The sequence below is a fragment of the Poecile atricapillus genome, chromosome Z (assembly GCF_030490865.1).
Source record: "Poecile atricapillus isolate bPoeAtr1 chromosome Z, bPoeAtr1.hap1, whole genome shotgun sequence".
NCBI lineage: Eukaryota > Metazoa > Chordata > Aves > Passeriformes > Paridae > Poecile > Poecile atricapillus.
In genome coordinates this window covers 132,325,306-132,349,450 of record NC_081289.1, presented here as the reverse complement: position 1 = coordinate 132,349,450, position 24,145 = coordinate 132,325,306, and the positions used below count along the sequence as shown (strand labels likewise).

Here is a 24,145-nt window from a genome sequence, read left to right as displayed (position 1 = left end):
CCCTGCTACTCAAAATGTGCCCCTTGAGATCACAGTTTAGTATAAATTGTGAAACTACTATCTTTTTCAATATATGTTGTTTTTATTTTCAAGTGAAAATTAATTCTTCAAATTAAAATCATTAAAATTAAATTAATTAAATCATTAAAAAAACACACAACTGTTAATAGATTTACTCTCATATTTACATATTTACTATAGTTTACCATGCAAATTCTGACAAGAGATATTACTTCGAAGAATACAAAATTAATTATTGTTGAGACATAATAAATTTGGAATAATAGAAACACAAAAGTTAATCAAAAAGTAAATTTTTAAACATTCAGGACAGAGATTTTTGTCCTTCAGTACATTTTTTTCTCCTGTGTTAGAAGTTTCAAATTAAAAGCTTCCTGTGATATTTTGGGTGAATTTCTATCTAGAGCATATATCTATATCACTGCCCCCACAAAGTCGTCTCTAGATTAACCACTCACACATTATGATGTAAGGAAGTCTGCATCTCATCATGCCAAAAAATATATTCTATTAAGCCGTCAGCACCAATTTGACTGGCAACTTCAAAGGTAAATATCTTTCCATCATAACAAGTATTTAACCATGAGAAACCTTGAGATTTTTTCAAATTATTCTGAGGCAAAGAGTAGTGTAGCATCTACTATAGCTTTGGCAATGGCCACCCCCATCAAATTTGCATGGAATAGCTACAAAAATGTGTGCAGCTTTTAAACATGAAGTGAATGTTTAATTTTTTTTCTCATGGTCCACTTACAAGAGGAAAGGAACCATATTAACCTAGCCTCCAGTTGCATCACCATAATAACTAACAGCAAAACTGTCAAATCCTCACAAAGTGGCAGAATGAATATTCCTTTTTTTCCCTGTTATCTTTTGTCTTTTGTGCAGCGCAAAACATGATTTAGAAAGAAGTGGAAGAGCCTTACCTTTGCTGAGTGCTCCATGGTGACAACCACTTTGGTCTGTGCACTGGATACCAGGTCCATGGCACCCCCCATTCCTTTCACCATCTTACCCTACAATGAAATTTTTAATGAAAATGCAATATTTATTATCATTATTATTATTACTATTACAATTATTATTACTATAATTAATTTAAAATATAATACTGTGGCTGCAAGTGACAGCACTAGATATCCAAATTTTCCTGTTTTGAAAACTCACCTATTTCATGACCACAGTATTCAAACACCAACAGAATAAAAAGAGCTGTCTCATTCTTGGCTCTATATGATGCAAACAGGAGAAGAGTGATGAGTAGAATGAGGAGAGCCACTGCCATGGCTGTTTCCCTGGGGTGTAGCCAAAATCTTAGTAGTATCACTGGCTTAGTGGAAGCACTGACACTGAGGAGCAATGAATTTAGTTCCAATGATTTGGTCCCTTGAAAAGCAAAGTGTACATCTTCCTGTTGATGGAAATCTCACTGCTTCCTCAAAAGAAATCTCTACTTATGAAATTCAGCAACAAGAACATCTGAACACTGTATAATCCACCTGACAGTTTAGAAAGTCTCTTGTATCACTCTATCAGCATAAACCAATTGTTTTTGTTCTATTCCAGATGTCTGCAGAGGTCCTTTCAGAGTATGGGCAAATATATAAATATGGCTCAGTATTCACTTCTGTTTGTCCCTCAAAACAAGCAATGCTTTCAGCCTCTGGACTCATTCTTCTCTTAAAGTGTGTTACAGTTGAAGATGTTATCAAAGCAGGTGTCTTGTGGCTTGGTGTTCAGCTACCTCTATTTTTATTTTCCGTAGTGCTATGGCATTCAATCCTGCCTGCTTCCATTACCTTAAACTGGATGCCTCTGATCTTGGAAGATAAAGAGGTCCAGACATGACACACTACTGACAGGCAGTTCTATGAGTATTAGCAGAGCAATCGTTTTTGAACAAGCACTAGACTCCAATAACCAAAGATGGCAACAGCCTCACATACCAATCCAGAGTTACCAAGCAGGAAAAAAAGCAGAGTGGAAGAGAGGTTAGTAGGAAACGTGATACAAGGAGGGCAACGAGGATGGTGAAGGGCCTTGAGGGGAGGCCATGTAAGGAGTGGCTGAGATCAGGTCAGCCTGGAGAATAGGAGGGGAGACCTTACTGCAGTTACAACTTCCTCTATAGGGGAAGAGGAGGGGCAGGCACAGATCTCTTCTCTGGGGTGACAAGTGACAGGACCCAAGGGAATGGCCTGAAGTTGTGCCAGGGGAGGTTTCAGTTGGCTATCAGAAAAGGGTTTTTCACCCAGAAGGTGGTTTTCACCCAGGGCACTGGAACAGACTCCCAAGGAAGCAGTCACAGCACCAGCTTGACAGAGCTCAAGAAGCTTTTGGACAATGCTCCAGGCACATGGTGTGACTCCTGGGCACGGTGCTGCACAGGGCCAGGAGTTAGATTTTGATGATCCTTGTGAGTCCCTCAGAATATTCTGATTCTGTGATTCTGTCAATTTTACAGATTAAAATAAATTAATTTCTGCTCCTCATGGCTTGCACTTGCCTTCGAGTGGTTATGTGGACAGTAATGCATTTACCGTTACAGATATAAAACCTAAAAGTTTATGTTTAAATGCCTAGAAAACTTCCTAGTACAAAGCTTTTCTCTTGTGTTTCCTTTTATCATTTATGTGATTCAACACTTTACAAGTATCAGTACCTATGGTCCATGACAAAAAACATACGGAAGAGACTTATCTCATTAAACTGCCAGGCCAGCTACTCATTAAGTCTCTAGATCATTCTGGTCTCTTATGTAATGAAGGCAGTTGTATTGGTTTTAGGTAGCAGGGAGACCACAAAGATGCTTCCGGTGAGAAGCTGCTGGAAGCTTCCACCATGTCCAGCAGAGTCAAACCCTGATGGTTCTGAAGAAGGACATGCTTCTGGGCAAAGCTGGGCCAATGAGAGAGGCTGGTAACACCTCTGTGATGACATTTAAGAAAATCAAAACAAAGTCACAAGGTTTCAGCTTCTAGTCAGAGAGGAGGAGGAGATGAGAACATGTGAGGAAAACAACATGGAGATGCCAAGGTCAAAGAAGAAGGAAGGGCAGGAGGTGCTCCAGGCACTGGAGCCGAGATTCCTCTGCAGCCGTGGTGAGACCATGGTGAAGCAGCTGTGCCCCTGCAGTCCCTGGGGATCCAAGGGGAGGGAATGCAGAGATCCACCTGCAGCCCATGGCAAACCATGGGGGATGCAGAGATCCACCCACAGCCCATGGGGAACCACAGGGGATGCAGAGATTCACCTGCAGCCCTGGGGAAGGTGCCCACACTGGAGCAGGTGGATGCCTGGAGGAGGCTGTGATCCAGTGAACACCCAGTGGGAAGACCCAGCCTGTCTGTGGAAGACTGCACCCCATGGGAAGAGAGCCACATCACAGCAGTTTTGGGAGGACTGTCTGCCCATGGGAGGGACTCACGTTTGCAGCAGGTGAGGTTTGGCTGTTCTCGTGAGAGTAGACCCACGCCAGGGAAGTTCACAGAGAACTGTCTCCTGTGGGAGGGACCCCACAGCCTCACGGGAAGGACTCCTCTCCCAGAGCAGCCAAAGAAAATCTTGGTGATGAACTGACCAAAACTCCCATGCCTGAATTTTCTCTGCACTGTTGGGAAAAACAGATCGGCTGGGGGGAAAATGGTGTTTCAAGGGCTTACCTTACTTCTCATTATCCTCCTCTGACACTGCTAGTAATAAATTTCACTTTGCAACTTAACATTAAGCCTGTTTTGCCCTTGAAATGTTTTCTCCTGGTCCTTATCTCACTCATGAACCCCACATTCATTTTTTTCCCCTTTTTTCTCCTCTGCCCAGCTGTGGCAGGGGAAGGTGAGTGAGCAACTCTTGTGGGTGCCTGGTGTTTGGCCAATGTCAAACCACAACACCTGTATGAACACACACAAAAATATTCTTATTTTCCTATTGTTGGCACAGTGAAGAATAAATCACATCTTCCTAAGTCTGTAAACAAGCCCTTTGGCATTGTTCAGTCAGACTAATATTTAATATTTATCACATAAATTATCATTACTACTAAATTCTTTGCAAATACAAATGTGAAAAAGATTTATCTCTGTCCTTAACTTCCTGGCACTGCTAAGATCACTCTCCATCCTGCCTGGAAAAACACAGCTCTCACAGAGACTGCAGTGACCTCTAACCTGCCTGCCAGAAATTCCATGACAAGATAATGCAGAGAAGCTGAAGATGACATATTATCTCCAGAGTAACTCAGAATACGTTTGCATTGAGGATCAAGCTATCAATACATCTATCCTGATAAAGCCATTTGCTCATTTTCCAGGTCTTTTCATTCTATTAACTACAAAAGACCTACAGCAACAAGTAAATTCCTGAGGAACTAAGTGCTGATGAAGGTCAACAACAAATGTACTGCTAAAGAGGCTGTCATACAGAATTGAGAGAAGAGACATTATCCTTTTATGTGTGAAGAAAGAGGAAAACGCTGAAGGGAAGGGCTTTGGGATCTTAAATTGCTTCATCTGCTCTTCCTCTTTAGGAAAACATATTCATCACTATAGGGTGGTGCCTGGTAAAGCAAATCACTTCAGCATCAAATGCAACTAGCCAAGTAATTACATGCTTTTATTTTGAGGAATATCCAAAGCATAAAAAACTTACATTGCTCTCAATGCACCTACCGGACTACCACAACTTAGATTTTCCTCCACACCATACTGGGGGCAGCTGCATGCTAAATTTGAATTAAAGTATTCAAGACTAAGATGATTCCATGTGATAGATTGGCATTTAAGAAACAAAGGGAAACAGCTAAGGAAGTTAAGACTGCTGGAGGCTGATGTGAGTTTTTTCTCCTGGCCAATAACTGGCCATTTCTGAGAACTGACAGTAGTTTTGACCATTGAAAAGTGAGATCAACCTGTGAACACCCCCCCCCCCCCCCGCCTCCCCCCCCCCTTTTAAACTCTAAGCCTTGGAATTTCTCTTTCTCTTTGGTTTCCAGCTTTGAAGAGATAACAGGGCTCCGGTTCAGCCTCCTCCTGCCCAGGCTGGACAAGGCAGCAGGGGGAGTGGGTCTGGCCAGAGATCTGCGGTTCCCGGGGAGGATGGAGACTGTGAAGTGGCAGGAGCCCTTTCCCAGAAGGGCTGAGCCCCCTCAGGGAGCTCACTGAGCCTTGTACAGCAGCTCTGCCAGGCCACGCCAGTTCCTGGCTTGGCTGGAATTTCTGCTGCTGCTGGCTTTCACCAGAGACTGCTGAGTAGGGGGAGGGAAGCCACTGGCTCGTAGCGTGCTGCCTCTGAGTGCTGGCCACACTCCCCCAGCACAGCCACCAAAAAATCTTCCATTGCAAACAGCCCCAGCCGCTGCCCTGGCAGAGATCATATGAGCATCCACAAAAGCTGCGCAAGACTTTAACCCTTTCACTAACCAGATGAGACCTGCAGATTAATCCTTTCTCCAGAGAGAGGGGACGAGAGAGTGATCAACATGTAGAGAGACAACATAAACTACCAAAGACAGTGAAGAAAGGAATTAAGCCTCAGATGGGGACAGAATAAGGAGATGCACTAATAAGCTAAAATACTCTTTTGTTAAAGCTATGGAGATGGACAGTAGTGTTCTGAAAAAACTCCATTAATTAATGACAGAGTATTTTGGGAGAATAGGGTATTTCAAAGTGTCGATCTAAGCAAATGGTGAAGTAGCTGTGATCTTATGAGATGCTGGAACAGAAAAATGAAATGAGAGCTGTTGAAGATTTGTGGCCCTTCAGGGACAACGAGAAAACTTCTGTTTCCAGAGATGATTACACAGACAGATGAAGAGAATTTTTGCCTCAGAATAACTCAACTTTAAAATGACACCCCTTGAATCATGGCCCACAAACACACCTCAGAGTGATGTGAAATGGGAGGAAAGGACTGATGGCAGTGTTTGCCAGGCAGCTGGCATCAGAAAAATGGAAAGCCATGAGAAAATGGTTTTCTTGTGAAAAACTCCATAGACTGACAAAAGAGAACTTCTTTTTATCTACAAAGACTGATGAAAAGACTATAGCAAAGTTGGGACTGTTTTAACCACCAGGTTTTGTCTCTATGTTGTCAATTAAACATGGGAATGGTTGGGTTGTGGGGAAAAAGGGTTTCTGGAGGTTTTATTCTGGTTTCTTAATCTTGTAGTTTTGTTAATAAACTTTCTTTATTCCTTTTAAGTTTTAAGCCTGTTTTGCCCTTCTCCTAATCCATATCTCACAGCAAGAAATGAGTAGGTTTTCTAGTGATTTTTTTTTTTTAGCTAATGCTTTAAAACCATGACATTCCAAAAAGAAACTTCACTCATTTTTGCCCTACCCTGCTCCCTCCGTTTATATATTTAAGATGATTTTTGTTAGTTTTTAATTTCAGTGGTGCTGCTAGCTTAAGAAACCTTTCAGAAAGAAAGACTTAATGTGGTGGTAGAGCACTAGTAATCTGAAGCACCGTTATAAAACCCGTTATAAAAATTTCATCAGACAGAGCTTGAAGTAAGAATAAAAGATTTTTGAATTAGCTGTGCATTTCTGGGAGGTCCACTGTTGGCAGTTATTTATACAGAGAGTTGGGTATAGAACAGACACAAGCTGCCAATTTCCTTGCAGCTTCTCAGTTACAATACAAGATGGGAATTCTCCTTTTCCCATTGTGCTTTCATCTGTTTTTTCTAAGTCTCACTCCAAATAATTCTGGAGTTCAAGACATGGAAATTTTGGACCTGATACTTTCAGGTTTTTAATTGAGATCATCAGCTTTCCTGCTTCTTTGTGTAGGTCATAAATCTACACAGTACTAGTGGAATTCTTATAATTACTTTAGCCTAACAGTAATTTCTGAACAGGAACCTTTATGTTTGTTTGGTCACATGTGGCAACCAAGACAACCTGGCATTCCAGTGGAAACTTGTGAATACTCCAATGTGGGTCAGATAATCAAGACATTTTTCAAGATAATGTGACATTTTGCCTAAACGGTATTTCAAGCAAGCTAGAAAGGTGCTATAGCAAGCAGAAAACAATTTATAAGAAAATCCAAGCAGATAAACAGATAAAGCAGAGATAGCTGCGAAAAAAGAGAAAAATTCAGGAGCCTTCTAACACTATTAGGGTCTTGAATCCATGCTGGTGCCTTAAAACCTTCCTCTATGTTGCCAGGGGGAAGGACCTTTCTTCTGTAACTGAATTTTATAACTACTCCAAACATTGTACAAAAAAAGGCACATGAACTGTTTTGCTTAAGTTAAATTAATATGATCTTTTGCGACGAACAGGTATTGCATCAACAGTGCAGCAGAGGAGATGCTAATGATGAGTTCAAGAAACAATGAAAACTTGTCAGTGGTAAATGCATCTGGAATAATTCCATTTAAAACTGAATATCAAAGCACAGGCAAGGTGAAAATGTACACCTACTTGGAAAGTAATCAACCCACTTCCCTCCTAAGAGTGCTTCCCATGTTCCCAGCTGCCCTAATACTATATTAAACAAAGACCATTCAGTCAGAAATATCTCTTTCCTTCCGTTAGATAAAAGAATACACGTGCCTCACACTATGTTCAAAGTTAGTGAAACTGCTGTTTCAAAAAGTCTTACAGAAGATAACAAGTGCTTCTACTTTAAACTGCAAGCTTTCCATTCAACTTCAATTTTCAGGCATCTCCCTGAAGACCATGAACAAGATGCCTAGGATGAAAGAGGAAAGAATTTAAAGATGTCAGCATTGTCTCTCATGGCCACAGACACGGACGAGGTGTCAGGTATGAAAGGAAAAAAGGTATGAAAAGTGTCCCTATGAAAGAAAATTATTATATCATGCCAGGGACAGACACTAAAATTCAGAGCAACTGGAACAGTATGAGCTTCGCAGAGAAAAGCAGGAGCTACGGTAATGCAGTGGATACAAGGTACTGCCATCACATCCATCAGTTGTGCTAATGCTGCAGTCAGAAGGATAAACTGAAGGCCCCTTCAAAGATCTCGGCTCTGCCCCTCTCTGCAGTACTGCTATCACACATCAGTCACACAGCTCTCCCTCTCTGTGTAGACACTGTCTGTCAGCAGAGATGGGTCAGTATCAAACAGCACAGCGCAGCAAAGGAGGTCATCAGGTCCACACATAACAATCTTATCAGTTGTGGGCTTACACCTGGATGGTTTGGGAAAGTGCATATTAGCTCAAAACATTGTTTTAGGAAAAAAACCCAAAACAAGCAGAAGGTAATATTAAAAAAATGCAGATGCATAAATCCACTCTACCTTCATAAAAATGTAGATGTATCATTTGCCCATTTCTAACAATCCTGTCGTGTATTTAAATGAGAGGCATATTTGTAGTTGATTCTGAAATGAAAGTCGCAACTCTTCCAGATTTCACTTTCCATTTTTCCAGTGAAAAAGACTGGATGAAGATTGTATCAAAAAAGATGGATAAAGCTCAAGTATTCGGAACTATACTTCCTTGTTCTATTTTACACCAATTTTATGTCCTTACATAGGTCCCACTTACAGAATTATTGTATTTATACTGTCAACTAGCACAGCTAGATTAGATTTTACTCTGAGAAAAAAACCTGGGAAGTCATTAACAGGATTTTTTCAATCAGAGGAGTTGGTAATGCAACACAACAAAGTTAATACTGGCAGAATACAATGAAACTAAGCACACTCTACATGCACAACAGGGTAAAGGTATTTTATTTTTAAAGATACTAAAAAGCCCTAGTTGTATGGTTTTGCCATACAAGAAACAGCCTGGTGTTGAAGAATCTTATCTCCTAAGACACACACAAACACATAGTGAAAAGCAAAATTAAAAAGTAAGTCTAATTTCTGAAAGAATGGAGTGTAAGTTCTTGAATTACTTCTTTTTTTGGCAAAATATAATAATAACTCTTCCCTAAAATTTAACATACACAAATATGTGCACTAACTATATTTATATTTTTATTTTCCATAATCAGAAAATTAAGGCTGCATGAAACAAGTGCAAAGAAACTTGGGAAAATTTCATTCCTTTTTTCTCCCATGAACCTAACTTGAAATAACCATTGGCAACAGGTTTGAATGACAGAGTAAAATTCAAATGAATACACTGAGAAGCTGCATCTCAGGAGCAATGCAAAACAGTCTGTGACACACTTCATTGAAATGGATTTGCTTTACAGTGATGAATTTTGATGATTTGCTTTTCAGTGTAATGGGACAATTAAGCTGTCCATTTACCTTTGCATACCATTTCCAAAACACACAGCATAGCATGCAGTAATTAAATTTTACTGCCAACATAATACTAGTCTCACTTGAAAGTGATGGTTCCATATCATAGTAACAGTTCTCACCACTAACCCACAGATCAGAAGTCCTTTGACATATGCTTGTATTTTTGAGACAGGCAGAATTTCTTCAGCTGCTCTCATTATACAGAAAGCAGAGCTGCCACTTCCCACTCTGAAAATTTAAGAGTATGAATAAAATACCAATAGGGAGCTCCTACATTCCTTCCATGCAGTCTGAAGAGAAATAAACATGAAGAAAATTGGTAGAAAAAGCCCTCAAAAAGGTGGAAGAAGTAGAGCCAACATAATACACTCAGTTTCTCCTCTTTGGCTGCAGGACTTCTGCAATAGTGATAATTTTGTGTTGCAAAGGCTCTGCAGGGCTTTCAGGCACATGTTTGTTGGGAGATAAGCAGTGTGCTGATACACTACTGTAGGTGCAATTTCAAGATGTGTGTCTGCAAAAACTTAATACATCTTCATACTAAACCATGTCCCATTGAAAAGTAGATTTCCAAGAAGACTCTGGGTAACTGCAAGTCCCATCCTTCTCCTCTGTTGAACTACATAGCCCTACTTCTGTAGTCCTAGACATCAGACAACTTGATATTACTGAGAGAAACCAAATCATTGAGCATATTTAACTTGCATATTTTCTATTCATACAGATTTTAGCCCATCTGCAGCCATTCACACATTTTATAGTTAATAGGTAAAATACTTTTCTTTCAATGCTGTACAGCTTGAAACAAAAAAACGTTTTATGCAGTCAGTGCCACAGATATTCTAGGAGAACTAGGAGAGTAACTAGACAATGGGATTCAAAATGAAAATATGCCTTGTGCAAAAACACTCCTATCCAAGCAAAGTGACAGGCTGCAGTAGGGCTCCTCAGAGAAGATCTACAGTGCTCTCAGGCATTCAGGGATGCATTCAGCAATATGTGTCCTTTCTTCCTTCATTAAAAATGGTAATTTTGTAAAAGAAAAACTCTTAGTGTGGAGCCCTCTGTTTCCAGGTTTGTTTGGCACTACAAATATCTAAATGCAAAACTAAAACCAAAAGACCCTCATGCACACAGAGAGTAGGCTGTCTCTGCCAATTTACCTTTACATTAAAAATGTCTTAACTAATGAGGTGCAAAATCTGTACTTTGAAGCTCTGTAGAAAAACTACCAATAATATATAAAATTATATCCTTAATGCCTTAAGTTATACTAATCTCTACAGACTGTAAATTAAAAGATTTATTATTGAATTTGAATGGGTTTCCTCATTTTTTTCTTTTCAGATAATCTTCTTTGATAAAGCTTAGAATTTTTTTGTAGTTTTATTTAATTCTTAACGTTTTAATCCTTTAGGTTTGGCTAGTCCAAGTTAGAGCATTAAAATCTCAGGCTGCTGAATCTAAAATTTAAGGATTTTTTTTTCCAAAGAATGATACAGATTTATGTATCCAAACTGCACCTCCTGCACAAATTACATCATTCTCTTCTTCTCTTAGTGCTAACTAACTGCACTACTTTAGCAATCTAAACATGAGTTTAGACTCCGGTAGAAGAACATAAAAAGTTTATTTTCTCTTTTTGTATTTTTTGTAGAGAATAGTGATGCTAAATAGTGTCAGGTCCTGTACCACCTCTGAGGCTGCTGCTTGTTAACTTCTGGACACTAGGCTTGGAGCCTCCTGCCTTAGGAGATGGGCAGCTTCTTTTGCACCTTTGGATATACCCTGTCTGCCCTTGTGAACTCACACAAATCCAGTTCATTAACCAGTCCTCAGTCCTCTTTGATGGTGGGTATTAAGTGCTATATCGACACATCTTCTAAATACCTCCAGGTATGCTGACTCCAACGCTTCCCTGGAGAATCTGGTCCAATGCTTGACAACCTTTTTTGTAAGGAAAGTGTTCCTAATATCCAATCTCCTGGAAAAACTTGAGGCTGTTACCTCTTGTAATATCAGTTGTTGGGAGAATAGGCTGAGCCCACCTGGCTACAACCTCTTTTCAGGGAATTGTAGAGTGGTAAGATGTTCACTGAGCCTCCTTTTCTCAAGGCTGAGCTACCCCCAGCTCCCTCAGCTGCTCCTCACAAGATTTGTGCTCCAAACTCTTCACCAGTTTTGTTGCTCTTTTGAGGATGTGCTCCAGCACCTCAAAGTCATTCCAGAACTGGACAGCTTTCCAGCCACTCCGCCCCAGCCTGTGGCCCTGCCTGTTGTGGCCCAAGACCAGGGCCCAACCCTTGACCTTGTTGAACCTCACACCATTGGCTCTAGCCCATCCATCCAGCCTGTCCAGATTCCTCTGCAGATTCTTCCTGCCCTCCAGCAGATCAACAGTCCCACCCAGCTTGGTGTCACCTGCAAACTGACTGAAGGTGCACTCAATGCCCTCGTCCAGATCATCAATGAAGATATTAAGCAGGGTTGGTGCCAATACTGAGCCCTGAGGAACTTTACCAGCGACCAGCCCCAGAAGGATGTAACTCCATTCAGTGCCACTCCCTGGAGTAAGCCATCCACAGTTCCTTACCCAGCCAACTGTCCCCCATACAAGCTATGAGCAGCCAGTTTGTCCAGAAGAATGTTGTGGGAAATGATTTCAAAAGCTTTACTGAAGTCCAGGTAGACAACATACACAGCCGTTCCAGACATCCTGTCATGGAAGAAGATCAAGTTCTCAAGCAGGAACTGCATTTCCTAAACACATCTGTCTGATTCCCTGGTTGTCCTGTAGGTCCTGCATGATGGCACTCATGATGATCTATTCCATGATCTTCCCTAACACTGACAGGCTGACAGACCTGCAATTCCCTGGATCCTCCTTCTGGCCCTTTTGTACATAGCCATCACACCTGCCAATCTCCAGTCACCTGAGACTTCCCAGGTTAACCAGAACTGCTGGAAAATGATGGAAAGTGTCTCAGTGAGCACATTCACCAGTTCCCTCAGAACCTTAGGGTGGCTCCCACCTGGTCCGGTAGACTGTGTCTTAGTAGTGCGGCAGGTCGGTGACCAGTTCCCCTGAAGTGTGAAGGTTTAATCCTGCTCCCTGTCCCTGTTTTTCAGCTCAGAGGGCTCAGTACCTGGGGGACAACTGGTCTTAGCATACAAGACTAAGACAAAGAAGGTACTTCAGCCTTTTCCATGTCTTTTGTCACTATGTCTCTCCCTGCCTCCAAGGAAGGATGGAGAACTACATTAGCCCTTCTTTTGTTATTGATGCATTTATAGAAGCACTTTTTACTATCTTCTATGGCAGTAGCCAAATGAAGTTGGACTTTGACTCTTCTGATACTCTCCCTACATAACCTCATGACATCCTTGCAGTCCACCTGAGTACACTACCTTCTCAGTAATGATTTACTACAATTATATTTTTGATGTATTAGATATATTTTGATATATCTGATGTCAAAAAGAGATTTCATCCATTTTGTGCTTTCAGATTCATCAACTTCCAGCTGCAGGGACCCTCCACTATTGTTTCTGTGCTTTTTCTGCTGGTACAGAGAGTCAGCTGTATCAGTAGTCATATCAGGGTTGTTTAATATTATGGGTTGTTCAGAAAAAGACAGAGGCTTTGATGTCACATGGGAACATGGCAGAAGTTCTGGTGTTTTGTTTTGACCTATGTCCAGCCTCTGATACACATCACAACAACCATCATAGTTGCGTGCCTTCTCTTGGGAAGGACTGGGAAAACAAAGCACTGCTTTGTGCAAGCTGCAGGTGTAGTACTTTGTAGTAAACTTGGCCCTGGCAGAAGGGCAGCAGAAACTGTTTCATAAATGCATCTATTCTTAGGGTTTCAAAAATACACTAGTTGAAAGTAACCAAAACAAAGCAAATACATGCAAGGGTATGTGCAGTCAATCATACAACTTTTAAAAATACATGTGAGACATGCTGCTGCTCTGTGTAGCTTCATGTACATGCCAAGAAGCTGCCCTGTGCTGTCTCACAAGTGTCCTGTGCTCATGAAATGAAGTGTGGCTCCATCCAGTAGCAACCAGCAGCTATGGGCTATCTGTTCTGGCCAATCTGCCTTACTCCATGTGTTTCTCTTCAGCCTCTTTTGGCTTCTCACAACTGCATTCTGTTCCCAGGGGATTCACAGAAATTTGCCTCCTTCTCCTTTCCCTCCTCAGATGCCCTCTTGTTAATTGGAGAAATACCAAAGTGAGGAAGACAAAAAGCCATTAAGTAGTAGTGCTTAATGGAATAAAATTACCAATAAATGCCAGTGTTTAGGAAGTAACTTCTGCCTAAGGAAACAGCATTGTTTACTACATGTGCTTAAAATATTCACACCCTCTCCTTCCTTTACTCACGGGATTTTTCTCTCCATTAAAAGTCAGCAGATAAGAGCAAAGAAAGGGCTGTAATTACTGCAATGAGACTTCCTCAGCTCAGTTCCTAATAATAAGTGCAAGTAAACACACACATGCACACACTAGGGCTCTAGTGTTATCAAGCTCCTATGGGACAGAAAGGACTGCTTCATAATGGTACTTGCTCAAAATATATAGAGCTATTACTTGCCTCTGAAATAATGCGAATATCATCAATACAAGAATCCAAAAGGTACAGTGTGTAAGAAATATTTAACCAATAGTACATGGAAAGTGAAAAATGTTTGAACAAAATATAGCTTGTGGTTTCCTTACACTGTGAGTTTTCAGCTAAGTCAATCTTTGTATCACCCACACACAAATCTTGTGACTGAAAAAGAAACACATCTTGCTTATAATTATATTTAACTGACAAGAGTATATCTTCTTATTTACAGGAAAAGCAGGGAGATCTGTACATCTACGGGCTGGTTAATCCCATCTGAAAAATCTGTACTGTAGAACAGTAGCAACACATCAATAAAGTAGATTAAGAATCATCCATCCAACAGATCTCCATAAAAGTAACCAAAGAGAAATTATTGCTGCTTGGACAGGTTCCTTGTTGGATTTATGAAGTGTCATTGGCATATATACTCACAAGTAAATACAAACTCACTGCAGAGGAAATTTGCAAACAGCCAAAGATTAGTAAGAGTGGAAAATGATAACAGCAAAAAGTCATGAGGATCCATGTGATGTATACTATAGTATGTAGTAACAAGGTACATCTCAAAGGTAACAAAAAGTCAAACGGTATTGAAAGTTGTATTTTATACTTTGCTGTTTTGAAAACACACCTGTTATTCATAAATTTGGGGTAGAACAGAACAGAGAGGCAACTTCATAGGTAAAATCAGCAATACCAGATATAAAAGAATAATCTTCCCAATATATATGAATGAAAATCTAAAATCACTATCTTTTAAAATAACATAAAGCACTGAGGGAAGAACATGTAAATCTGTACCATTTTGAGAGAGATTATAATCAATCTTAGCTTCAACACTTCAAGAAATGCATGTATAAATGAATGGTTTTATTATAACAAAATGCCATCTTCATCTTGATAGTTCAGATCTTGAAAGGCGCATTTCAACCTAGCCATAACCCTTTTTACTCCCTACAATTCCTCACACAGACACCTGGACTAGCCTTTCACATAACCCTTTCTCCCACATCTGCTTGTATGGTTCCCATGTCAGACTCTGCCCTCTCCCAATAAAAGTGTCTTATGCTCCAGCCACAGCTCCATGACTTCCATGCTCAAAGGTCTGCTCAAAGACTGCTGGGCTCAACTAATGCTTCTCAAAGAGACAAAAGGACATTCATTTGGGTTTTTGTCCTTCTCAAATCATCTTTCTGTTTCCCAATGTCTTTAACATTGCTCAGACAGATAGAAATACATCTCATTACTCTAAACAAGGCTAATAAGAAAATTTGCTCCTAGACATCTCCGATACAAAGTATATCTGAAAGTACCATATTGAAAGTCATTGAAAATATCAAACTTGTCAACAGTATGAAAGTTACTGATGTTGTTTAATGGTAGAACATAAAGTTCAAAGAATGGCTTAATGTTATCAGCTGCTTAAATAATGCTGGAATTAGTTTATATTTCTATCATTGAAACCTAAAGGTCTGTTTGGCTAAATACAGTATTATTGCTCTTTTCTTAATGCATTTGAAAGGGCAATGCTGCAATCTTTTGGCAGAAACACAGAAAAATAATGTAGGCTTTTTTAATAATTTATAATGAACTACATGCTGGTTTGCACTTTCCTTCAACTTACTGCTCCAGGTACAACCATACAAGAGTTGTCACTGTCAAGAAAAAGCATCAGTCCTCAGCAAAAAAAAGCGACATTTGAAAGGCATGGACATAAAAAGCAAAAAAAAATGCTCGCATAAATAATGTTTTGCTTTTCACAATGCGCAAGCATAATTTTAGAAGGCTGACTTCTGATAAGGGATTGCTTGGTGCCAGCAGTATGCAGGAGAAATACACATATCCTCTATTTTTAATACTTTTCGCTTCACAACCCCCATTCTACTTCTGCCCTTTTCTCCTTTACCTGGTCCTACATTTATGTTATCCTAAACACAATACACTGACAGTAGTTCAAAAACCTACTTACAGGAATCATCCAGTTGGCCAGGTCACCGTACTTAGACACCTGCATAGCTCCAAGCATTGTCAAATCAACATGACCTCTGGTAACAGAAAGTGTGTAATTAGCACATCATGTTCAAGTAACAGCCCACAAATCTCAACAAGCTTTTGTTCATTTGCATTCTATCAATTTAAAAATGGTGGCATATGACAAAGGTAGCAACTATTTGTTGTACATGTACTTGGGTTTTTTTCCCCCTAGATGTATCACTGATGCAAATGTCTCTTTATGCCTACTGAGCCTCAAAAATGTTCCTAGTTTTGTCTGGTTTCGTTAATTGCATGCACAGTCAATCATCTCTGAACTCATACCTTTTAGTGCACTCTTTAACATATTTACAAACACCCATTATCTTTTCAGAGCCATTAGGATTTACTGTTTGTTTGCATCCAACCTCCTTTCCGAAAAACAAACAAAAAACAGGTGCAGACATTGAATTTCCATTAAGGAGGTGGAATGAGGATCACAGTTGCAAGCTGAGCAAAGAAAATATACTGAGTACAGATACAGATTAGATACTTGGATATGACCAAAAAATAGTTGTTAAAACATCATTATAAATGTGTTTATAGATAGCCAGGTGGTGGTAGGCACAAACATCACCATGGTATCTATTAGTTCAGTGTTTTTTTTATTTCCAGTAGCTAGATCTAACTCTCTGTAAACCATCACTGATTGAGTCCATGATAATTTTACAGGTTGTTAAATGCTAACCACATTTGGAAGAAATACTAATGAGCTCAGCCACTGACGCAGTTTATTCTTTTCCTGTTTCAAAAAGATCAGTTTGTGTTGTTACATACCCTCTTATCATTGCAAATGATTCATCACTAGAGAAATAGGAAGAACCTGGAAGAACAGTGACTGTCTCCTTACCTGTAAAAGAAATAAGCTACAGTATGTACTTTGTTTCTTTGACAAATGAAGTCACAGCTATTTAACAAGAAATAAGAGTTTTTTATCAAATTCCTTTAGATTCAGTACAACTACAGACCTGATTACACTTACTACATCACATGTAAACCTAATCAATTTATTGAATTGTGAAGCAGTCTGTTCCGACTTTTTAATGATAGGATTGCCTGCTGTTTGACCACCAGCAGTTCCAGGCAAGCCAGCATGAACACCAGAGTGTACGAAATATCTATGGACTTTAGCTTTCTGCTCCATTCACAGAAAAAGTGAGAACTAACTCTGTGTCTTTTGGAACAGAGAAAGATTAAGTCTTCAGGACACAGAGAGGCTGCAAAGAAAAGAAAGCAGATCAAATTGAACAGTTTATAGTGCTAATGATGAAAAATACATAAAAAATGAATGACAGGTCTAGCCTATTCTTGCTTTTTTTAAAGGGCACAAGAAAATGTGCTTCTGTGTGCTGTACTGTTCTCTGAACAATGCTTGAGTCAAGCAATGGAGCACACCTGGAAGTGTCTTATTTTGATTCTGTTCAGGTTCCTTTACTCCCTTTTCTGCCTGCTCTTTGAATCAGTCTAAGCAGCAAACATTACACAAGGTGCTTCTGAAAAGTCAGAAGAAACACAAACGAAGGTGAAAAGTATAAAACAAGCATGGTAAACTTGAGAGAAAAAAAAAAAAGCCAAAATATTTTAGCAATATGTGACATAGTGAAGAAACAGTGTAGCAATAAAGGCGAAGGGGAATGATACATCATTAAACAGTTACCAGAAAACAAAGTGAGATTAACGAATGGAATGGGAAAAGGGAAAGGAACACCATATAGAACTTAAAATAGAGATCTAAGATATGTGCTTTAATTATTGAACTCATCTGAGGTGTATTTCATGCCATTCGTATGGAAATTAAATAGAATAGTATAGACTTAAGGTCATACAAAGTGAGAACTTCTCAATAATTCACCATGCTAATACCCAGACCTGCTGAGACAGCCTGAATTATCTTTCCCTACAGGGCACCCACCCAAGGCAGAGAGAGAGAAAACTCTTTGGGTTTGGAGGCAACAACATGGAGAGAGAAGTCTGGGATAAAGTGACAAGGTAATGATGAGAATAAAGACACACAGGTGTAGGAGCACAGAATAATGTAAAAAGCACCACATTACCCACTTCTTAAAATGCTCTCAGGAGGTCAGTACTTTTAAATATTCCTGCTGTAATATGGTAGTCAATCTTTCAGTTGCAGTCAAGATACACTTCATATATCATTAAGAAAATGGGACAAACAGAAAAACCCATACATACTTCAGAGCAATACAATTACATTTGCAGAAAAAAATTTGGCAAAAGCCCAAATCAGGTATATGTTTTAAAAACTTTAAACTGAACTTTGGGGCTGATACTGGATCATTCCAGTTAATGAATGACAACAAGATTAATTTCTATTCCTCTTCCATTCAGCTTCCATTTTCTTCACATGGTTTTAAAAATTTGCATGAAAAGCATCTAGAATGGTCCTAATCCAACCCATGTGACTGTTTCAGCAATTACAGGAATAATTATTTTGGTGGTAGGTCTGATGTTTGTCTATCCCATGTCCTGTTTACTGCAACTTCAGAGGGGCATGTTAAGCTCCTTAGCATCAAATTTACAATACTACAACAATCTAATTTTTCATGTTGCATTCTGACCTGTTATGTTAGCTTCATCCCTTCCAGATTAATTTTCAAAAAATAATTATCAACTATAAATAACAATTCAAGATCATCTTGATTTCCATGTTAAAGCACAACTTTTTCAGAGGATTTGTGAAGTTCTTGGATATTTTTTTCACTGTCACTCTGTTAATATATTCATTTTTCATGTGCACTTATATTAAAACTTAAATTCTAATGTGCATGCATATAATTTCACTCACAGTACTTTTTTCTTCTAAATATTTTTTTCCTTCCAGTGACTCCTCTGACACATTCCTTCATGCAGTTATCAAACAATTATGTATATACTAGTGAAATGCTGGACTCAATTTCTTTATTAACTTTTTACTTCAAACCAGAAAATGGCCTCAAATAACTCCACATTTAAAATCTAGTAGCAGAGGCAATTACATAGCATTACGAAAGTATCACTTAGCTGAGCCAAGCAGCAAATATTTCAAGTCAGTGAACAATTGCTCGACTGATATTAAATAAAATTAAAATTAAATTAGATTAAAATTATTTTATGTCGGTGCTTTAATTCCTTTGACTTTTCCGGGTTTAATTGTACTTGCCAACAGCCATTAAGAAACATACCATCTGCATACATACATATGTAGACACACATACAGGTATGGGTGCCCATACATGTATGTGTATACATACATGTATGTATGCATGTGTATTTTTGAATAAAAAATATTAAATGTATATATAAGTCTAAAATGTCAGGTCTGTAACATACACCATTAATATCAACAACAAAGTTACAAGGCCTACTTCTGTTTGTCACAATGAAATATTTAAGTGTATTTTTACATGGAGACAGAGAACGTACACAGGCACAACTTCTCCATGAAAAAAATAGAAATCAGGTGCACTAAATCATAAGAAACTTACATTTTTACATTGAATAGCATCTTCTGAGGTGAAATGCCCCTAAACAGCTGGGCAACAACAGTATGTGAGAATGGCCAGTCCCTGCTAAAAGTGGCAAAAGCAGCTGGCCAAAGCAGAGCCCTGGGTGTGCCAGGTCCCAGCCGGGCAGCTCTTTTCCCTGCCTTGGTTACCACTCCCTCTCTGAATGCAAATGAGTTATATTCCAGGCTGGGAATAAACCAGGCCATTATACACAGGATGTTTTAAAACATGTCTCAAGCATAAATCATTTTTTAGAAGTCATTTTTAAAACCATTTTTTAAAAGACTCAAGGTGAAAAGCAGCAGTAAAACAAATCCATATTCCCTTATAGGCTGCACAAAACAATCTTGCTTCTGAAAAGGATGATTTGAACTTTTACTCATCGTCCTAGAAGAGAGTCATTAAGTTACTCATGTCACTTAAAAGAAGACAAATATATTAATATTTATTATCAAATAAAACAGGACTCTAGGTTCAAATACGGTATCAAAAGAAAATTTTAAAATTAATATGGTTATTCATTTTCCACTAATTAAATTTAATTACTTACCTGCATTAATCAGATCTGGATCTACTTCATTTTCAAGTGGATAAGGACCCTAAAAACAATACAGATGTATGTCAAGCTTTATAATAAAATACCTTTAAAATACAATCAATAATTACCATAGTATTTCTAATGCTGATTACCAAAACCATATCACAGCAGACATGCATTTTTTTATCTTTTTTATCATAATTTTATTTTTTTGTCAGAAAAGAATCCTGAGATTACAAGTCACAGTTTATATCAAGTAACATATCAAGGCTGATGGACATATTGCTCAAGGATGTTAGAATTATTAAACAACCATGAAGCAAGAAGTTTCATTTGGGTTTCTTTTCGTTCTTAACGAAAGTGACATTTTTCAGAAAAATGTCATAACTGCAACTTCATTAAGCCATATGACAACAAAAATAATTTTCACTTCAAGCTTTAGTTAAAATTATGTTTTCCCAGGTTTACAATGCTTGGTGGTCTTGATGGTTTTGAGTCCGAAAACATATGTACTTAAGGACATCCTCAGCAAAGTAGCACCATAATCATAAAATGAGCATTCCCTAAAATACTTCCATGCAGCATATTTTATAATAATATAATAATATAACAATATAACATAATATAATAATAAAATGTTTAAATAATAAAATATTTTAATAATAAAATATTATTTTATGATAATACATGAGAATTATGACATTTTTTATTTTATTACCACGTGGTTTTTTTGTAATATAATAATCAACTTGGAGGTGAGCAGAAAATAAAACTCAGGTACAGCAAAATAAAAACACCATAATAACTGACCAAGATATATTCTTACCAAACCCAGGACTCCATTTTCACTCTGTAAGTGAACAGTTATGTCTGGACTAATGAAGTTACTGGCCAACAGTGGGATTCCAATACCCAGATTAGCTGAAAAGAAGTGGTTAAGGCAGAAACACTTACTGCAAACTAGTAAATTTTCAAAAATTACTGTTATACTATGAGTAGATTAGAACTGTTCCCTTGACAAGCACTTTTGTTTTTACTTAGATACCTCATATTTGTGATGAATTATTTTCACATTTGGACTGTCTAATTGCATTCTGTCAAATCCTTTACATGACAAAAAAGTCAACAGTGCAAATAAAGCCTCTTTTCCAACTTTTTCAAGAAATTCTTGTGACACATCCAACTGTGAATAAAGCCACCAGACAAAAACTCTACCTATTTTATACCATAGCATCCCTTCTATTTCAGTTGGGTATTAATAAAATGAGAAAATCACAGGGTCTGGCAAAGACAATGAGCACATTACTCAATTTGTTCTAAACAAACCAGACGGTTTCTTATTCTAGCCAGCAATCACTTTAACCTATAGCACAGCTGAAGGATACCATACATGCCATCCTCAAACTCTAAAGCAGCCCGTTTGATGATCCTCTCCCTCACATTGTCTCCTTTTTTTTGTTTCGCTGTTGAGTCTTCAGGCTTTCGGATTGATAAGCGCTGCAAAATAAGAAGTAATCCCAAGTAAAGATTTGAATCCAGATTCTTGCTTCTCAAGACACAAAAGCTGAAATATTTGGTCTAAGAATAAAGTTGTTTATTCATCTTCTTCTACAAAAAAAAGACATTTTATGCATTCAAGCTTAGCTAAGCCAATGGAGTCATCAAATATTGCCAACGACAGAGCAAAATATTATTTCTTTGTCTGTATTGCTGAGCCTGATACACAGAGAAGTGGTGAAGAAGGCACCAAGCACTAGTGCAAATACTAGCAAGTCTGAGATTCATTACCCCAGAGATATCTAAATAGATTTGTAAAATGTCAGCCAAAAATACAAATACTGCTCTCTTTCTGCATTCATTTAATTCAATGAGCTATTCTAGATTTATAAGGATGAGACAGACAAATGCCACTCATCTAAAGATAATGGGAGCTAAGAATCAAAATTTTCAAACTTAACTTTCTATAATCTTGCAAAGCCCATGAAGTTGTTTCCTGATATTTTCTCATCTTAAGTTCATGTTTTGTAAATCACATGTAGGTGAAAATGCCATGACATTCAAGAAGTCCATAGCATCTTTCTTTTAAATTATTATCTACAGGTTATGTTCTTTGCACATTTCTCATATGCATATAAAATTCCTCTGGGCAACGTCATATGTCTTCATATCCTCTCCTACTTGAGGCTACAATTAACACATCAGAAAAAATTATGGTGATTTTTCATCACCACCAAAGAATTTTTGCGGAGTCATTTTCCCCTTAGGCAGTCAGAAACAGTCAATACCAATCCTCTTGACTTTCCCATCAACTTCATTTTTATGCCTTGGCTATTTTCCCTAGAATTGCTTCACTTGTGGATTATGGCTAAAATAAGAACAATTACAGAGGGTTTCTACACAGCAAAGAGAAGGCTGGATAGAAATTCTAGCTGATGCTAGAGAGACGAATTCTGAGCCATATTAGGCAGGAACTGCTATTCAAAGCCAGTAAGAAAGTAAGTAAAGCCAGTAAGTAAAACTTCTCTTTATTTCTTATATTCCTTATCTTCTCTCACCAGTTAATATACTCACTGCTTTTCTGAGTACAGCCAGTTCAATTATGAAATTTAACAGAAGAGTAAATACATCTGCCATTTCCTCTCTATACCTATACCTAGTGAGAGGTGCCACTGCTAGAATTAAAAAATTGCATAATTGAAATTAATCTCTGTTACAATTTTGCTTGGCAGTTTATAGTAGCTTTCTCCCTCACCCCTGCCCTACTTTTTTCTGAAGCATATAGGGCAGGGGGCAGATGACTAGGTAGGTATTCTTCAGGTATTCAGTAGGTATTGACTAAACAGATATTCACTTATGCATCCAAGATACAGCAGAAGCAATTATTAAATAAATGAAAAAAATATTTGTCATAAAAGGTAAAAAGCTTTTCAGGGAGATAATGCAGCCATTCAGAAGAAGAGATCAGGCCATTAATTGCAATCTAACCCAACAAAACCAGAGGAAAAAAAAAGTTTTGACACATCTGTTTGCAGTCAATTACTCAACAATATGCAATATACTTTTGCAGAATGAACAGATGGAATGAAAAAAATGCTTCTTAACCTTAGCATTCACAAAAGAGAATGCTTGGAGAAAAGGTCTTTTATGACTTCCCAGGACTTTTTGACTTGATTTTAATAACAGAACTTTAATTATTACAATTCCTTTCTGCACTTTTTTCTTGCAGAATTTTTTTTTCCTTATGTCATATATTTTCCATTCTACCAGCTTTTCTGATGATATTTTGAGCAATTCCCTCTTCCAGAGTATCAGGAGACAGAAGAAATACAGAATTTTCAACTGCACTGTAAAAGCATTGTCACATCACCAAAATGAATATAGGGACATAGCCTGAGTGTGGCAAAGCCACAGAAACAAAGAACACCCACATTATCATAGTTTTCTTGGGTGTTTTCAGTGGTGGAATATTATTGCAGCAATTTTAATAGCTACTGACATATTTTACTCAGAACAGAAAGGCTACCAGTTTAAAAAGTTCCCAATTAAAGAAAAGGGAACAAAGGTTTCCAGAACCTTTGCAACATAATTCAGTACACAACATAAAAGGGACTGAGGCTGGCCCTGTGTGCCCACATTAAAAGCTGTCCAGTGGAAAAGAAAGTATCTACTTGTCAAAGTCAGATCCTGTTCTAGGTGTTCCCCTGTTGTGTCTACAGCAGGTGAACTGAGAGAGGGAAGGAGAATTTAGTAGCATTTTCCACTAGATTTTCAACTGCAGTAAAGTTATTCAGGGTTGCAGGCAATTGCTCTAAATTATTCAGGAACTGAACTATAGGGTCTGAAGTGTAAGAAAGAAGGCCCAACCCCCAGGCCCCCACCTAACAATGTAAGTACCTACCTAAGCTCCAGTTTTTAGCAGAACTTGATGGGTCTTTCTCACACTACTTTCTTAGTGCTAGGACTTGGTGGCTAGACTAGAAACCATGTAAATTTTAAATACAGCCCAAGCTAAAATATGCTGTGACTGAGAAGCTCAGCTACTTACTTCAATTCTCTTCTCAAACTTCTCTCCTTGTAACAGACGATCAACGTAGATTTTGGGAACATGAATATCTTCTGGGGCAAATGCTCCTATGTCAACAATTTCTTCTACCTACAGAGTGAAAAGGAAAAAGGAAAATATTTA

At 38.3% G+C, this 24,145-nt stretch overlaps 1 protein-coding gene across 1 annotated transcript in view; it reads right to left on the bottom strand.

The window, feature by feature from the left end:
• Positions 1–24,145, bottom strand: part of OXCT1 (3-oxoacid CoA-transferase 1) — an 85,588-nt gene that overhangs the window by 16,951 nt on the left and 44,492 nt on the right. The window contains exons 8-14 of the mRNA XM_058864832.1: positions 24,005–24,112; positions 21,345–21,456; positions 20,786–20,880; positions 19,972–20,020; positions 16,693–16,765; positions 15,854–15,929; positions 948–1,037 (exon numbers count right to left, since the gene is read on the bottom strand). Of these exons, the coding sequence (XP_058720815.1) occupies positions 948–1,037; positions 15,854–15,929; positions 16,693–16,765; positions 19,972–20,020; positions 20,786–20,880; positions 21,345–21,456; positions 24,005–24,112 (603 nt within the window). The remainder of the gene's footprint in view (positions 1–947; positions 1,038–15,853; positions 15,930–16,692; positions 16,766–19,971; positions 20,021–20,785; positions 20,881–21,344; positions 21,457–24,004; positions 24,113–24,145) is intronic.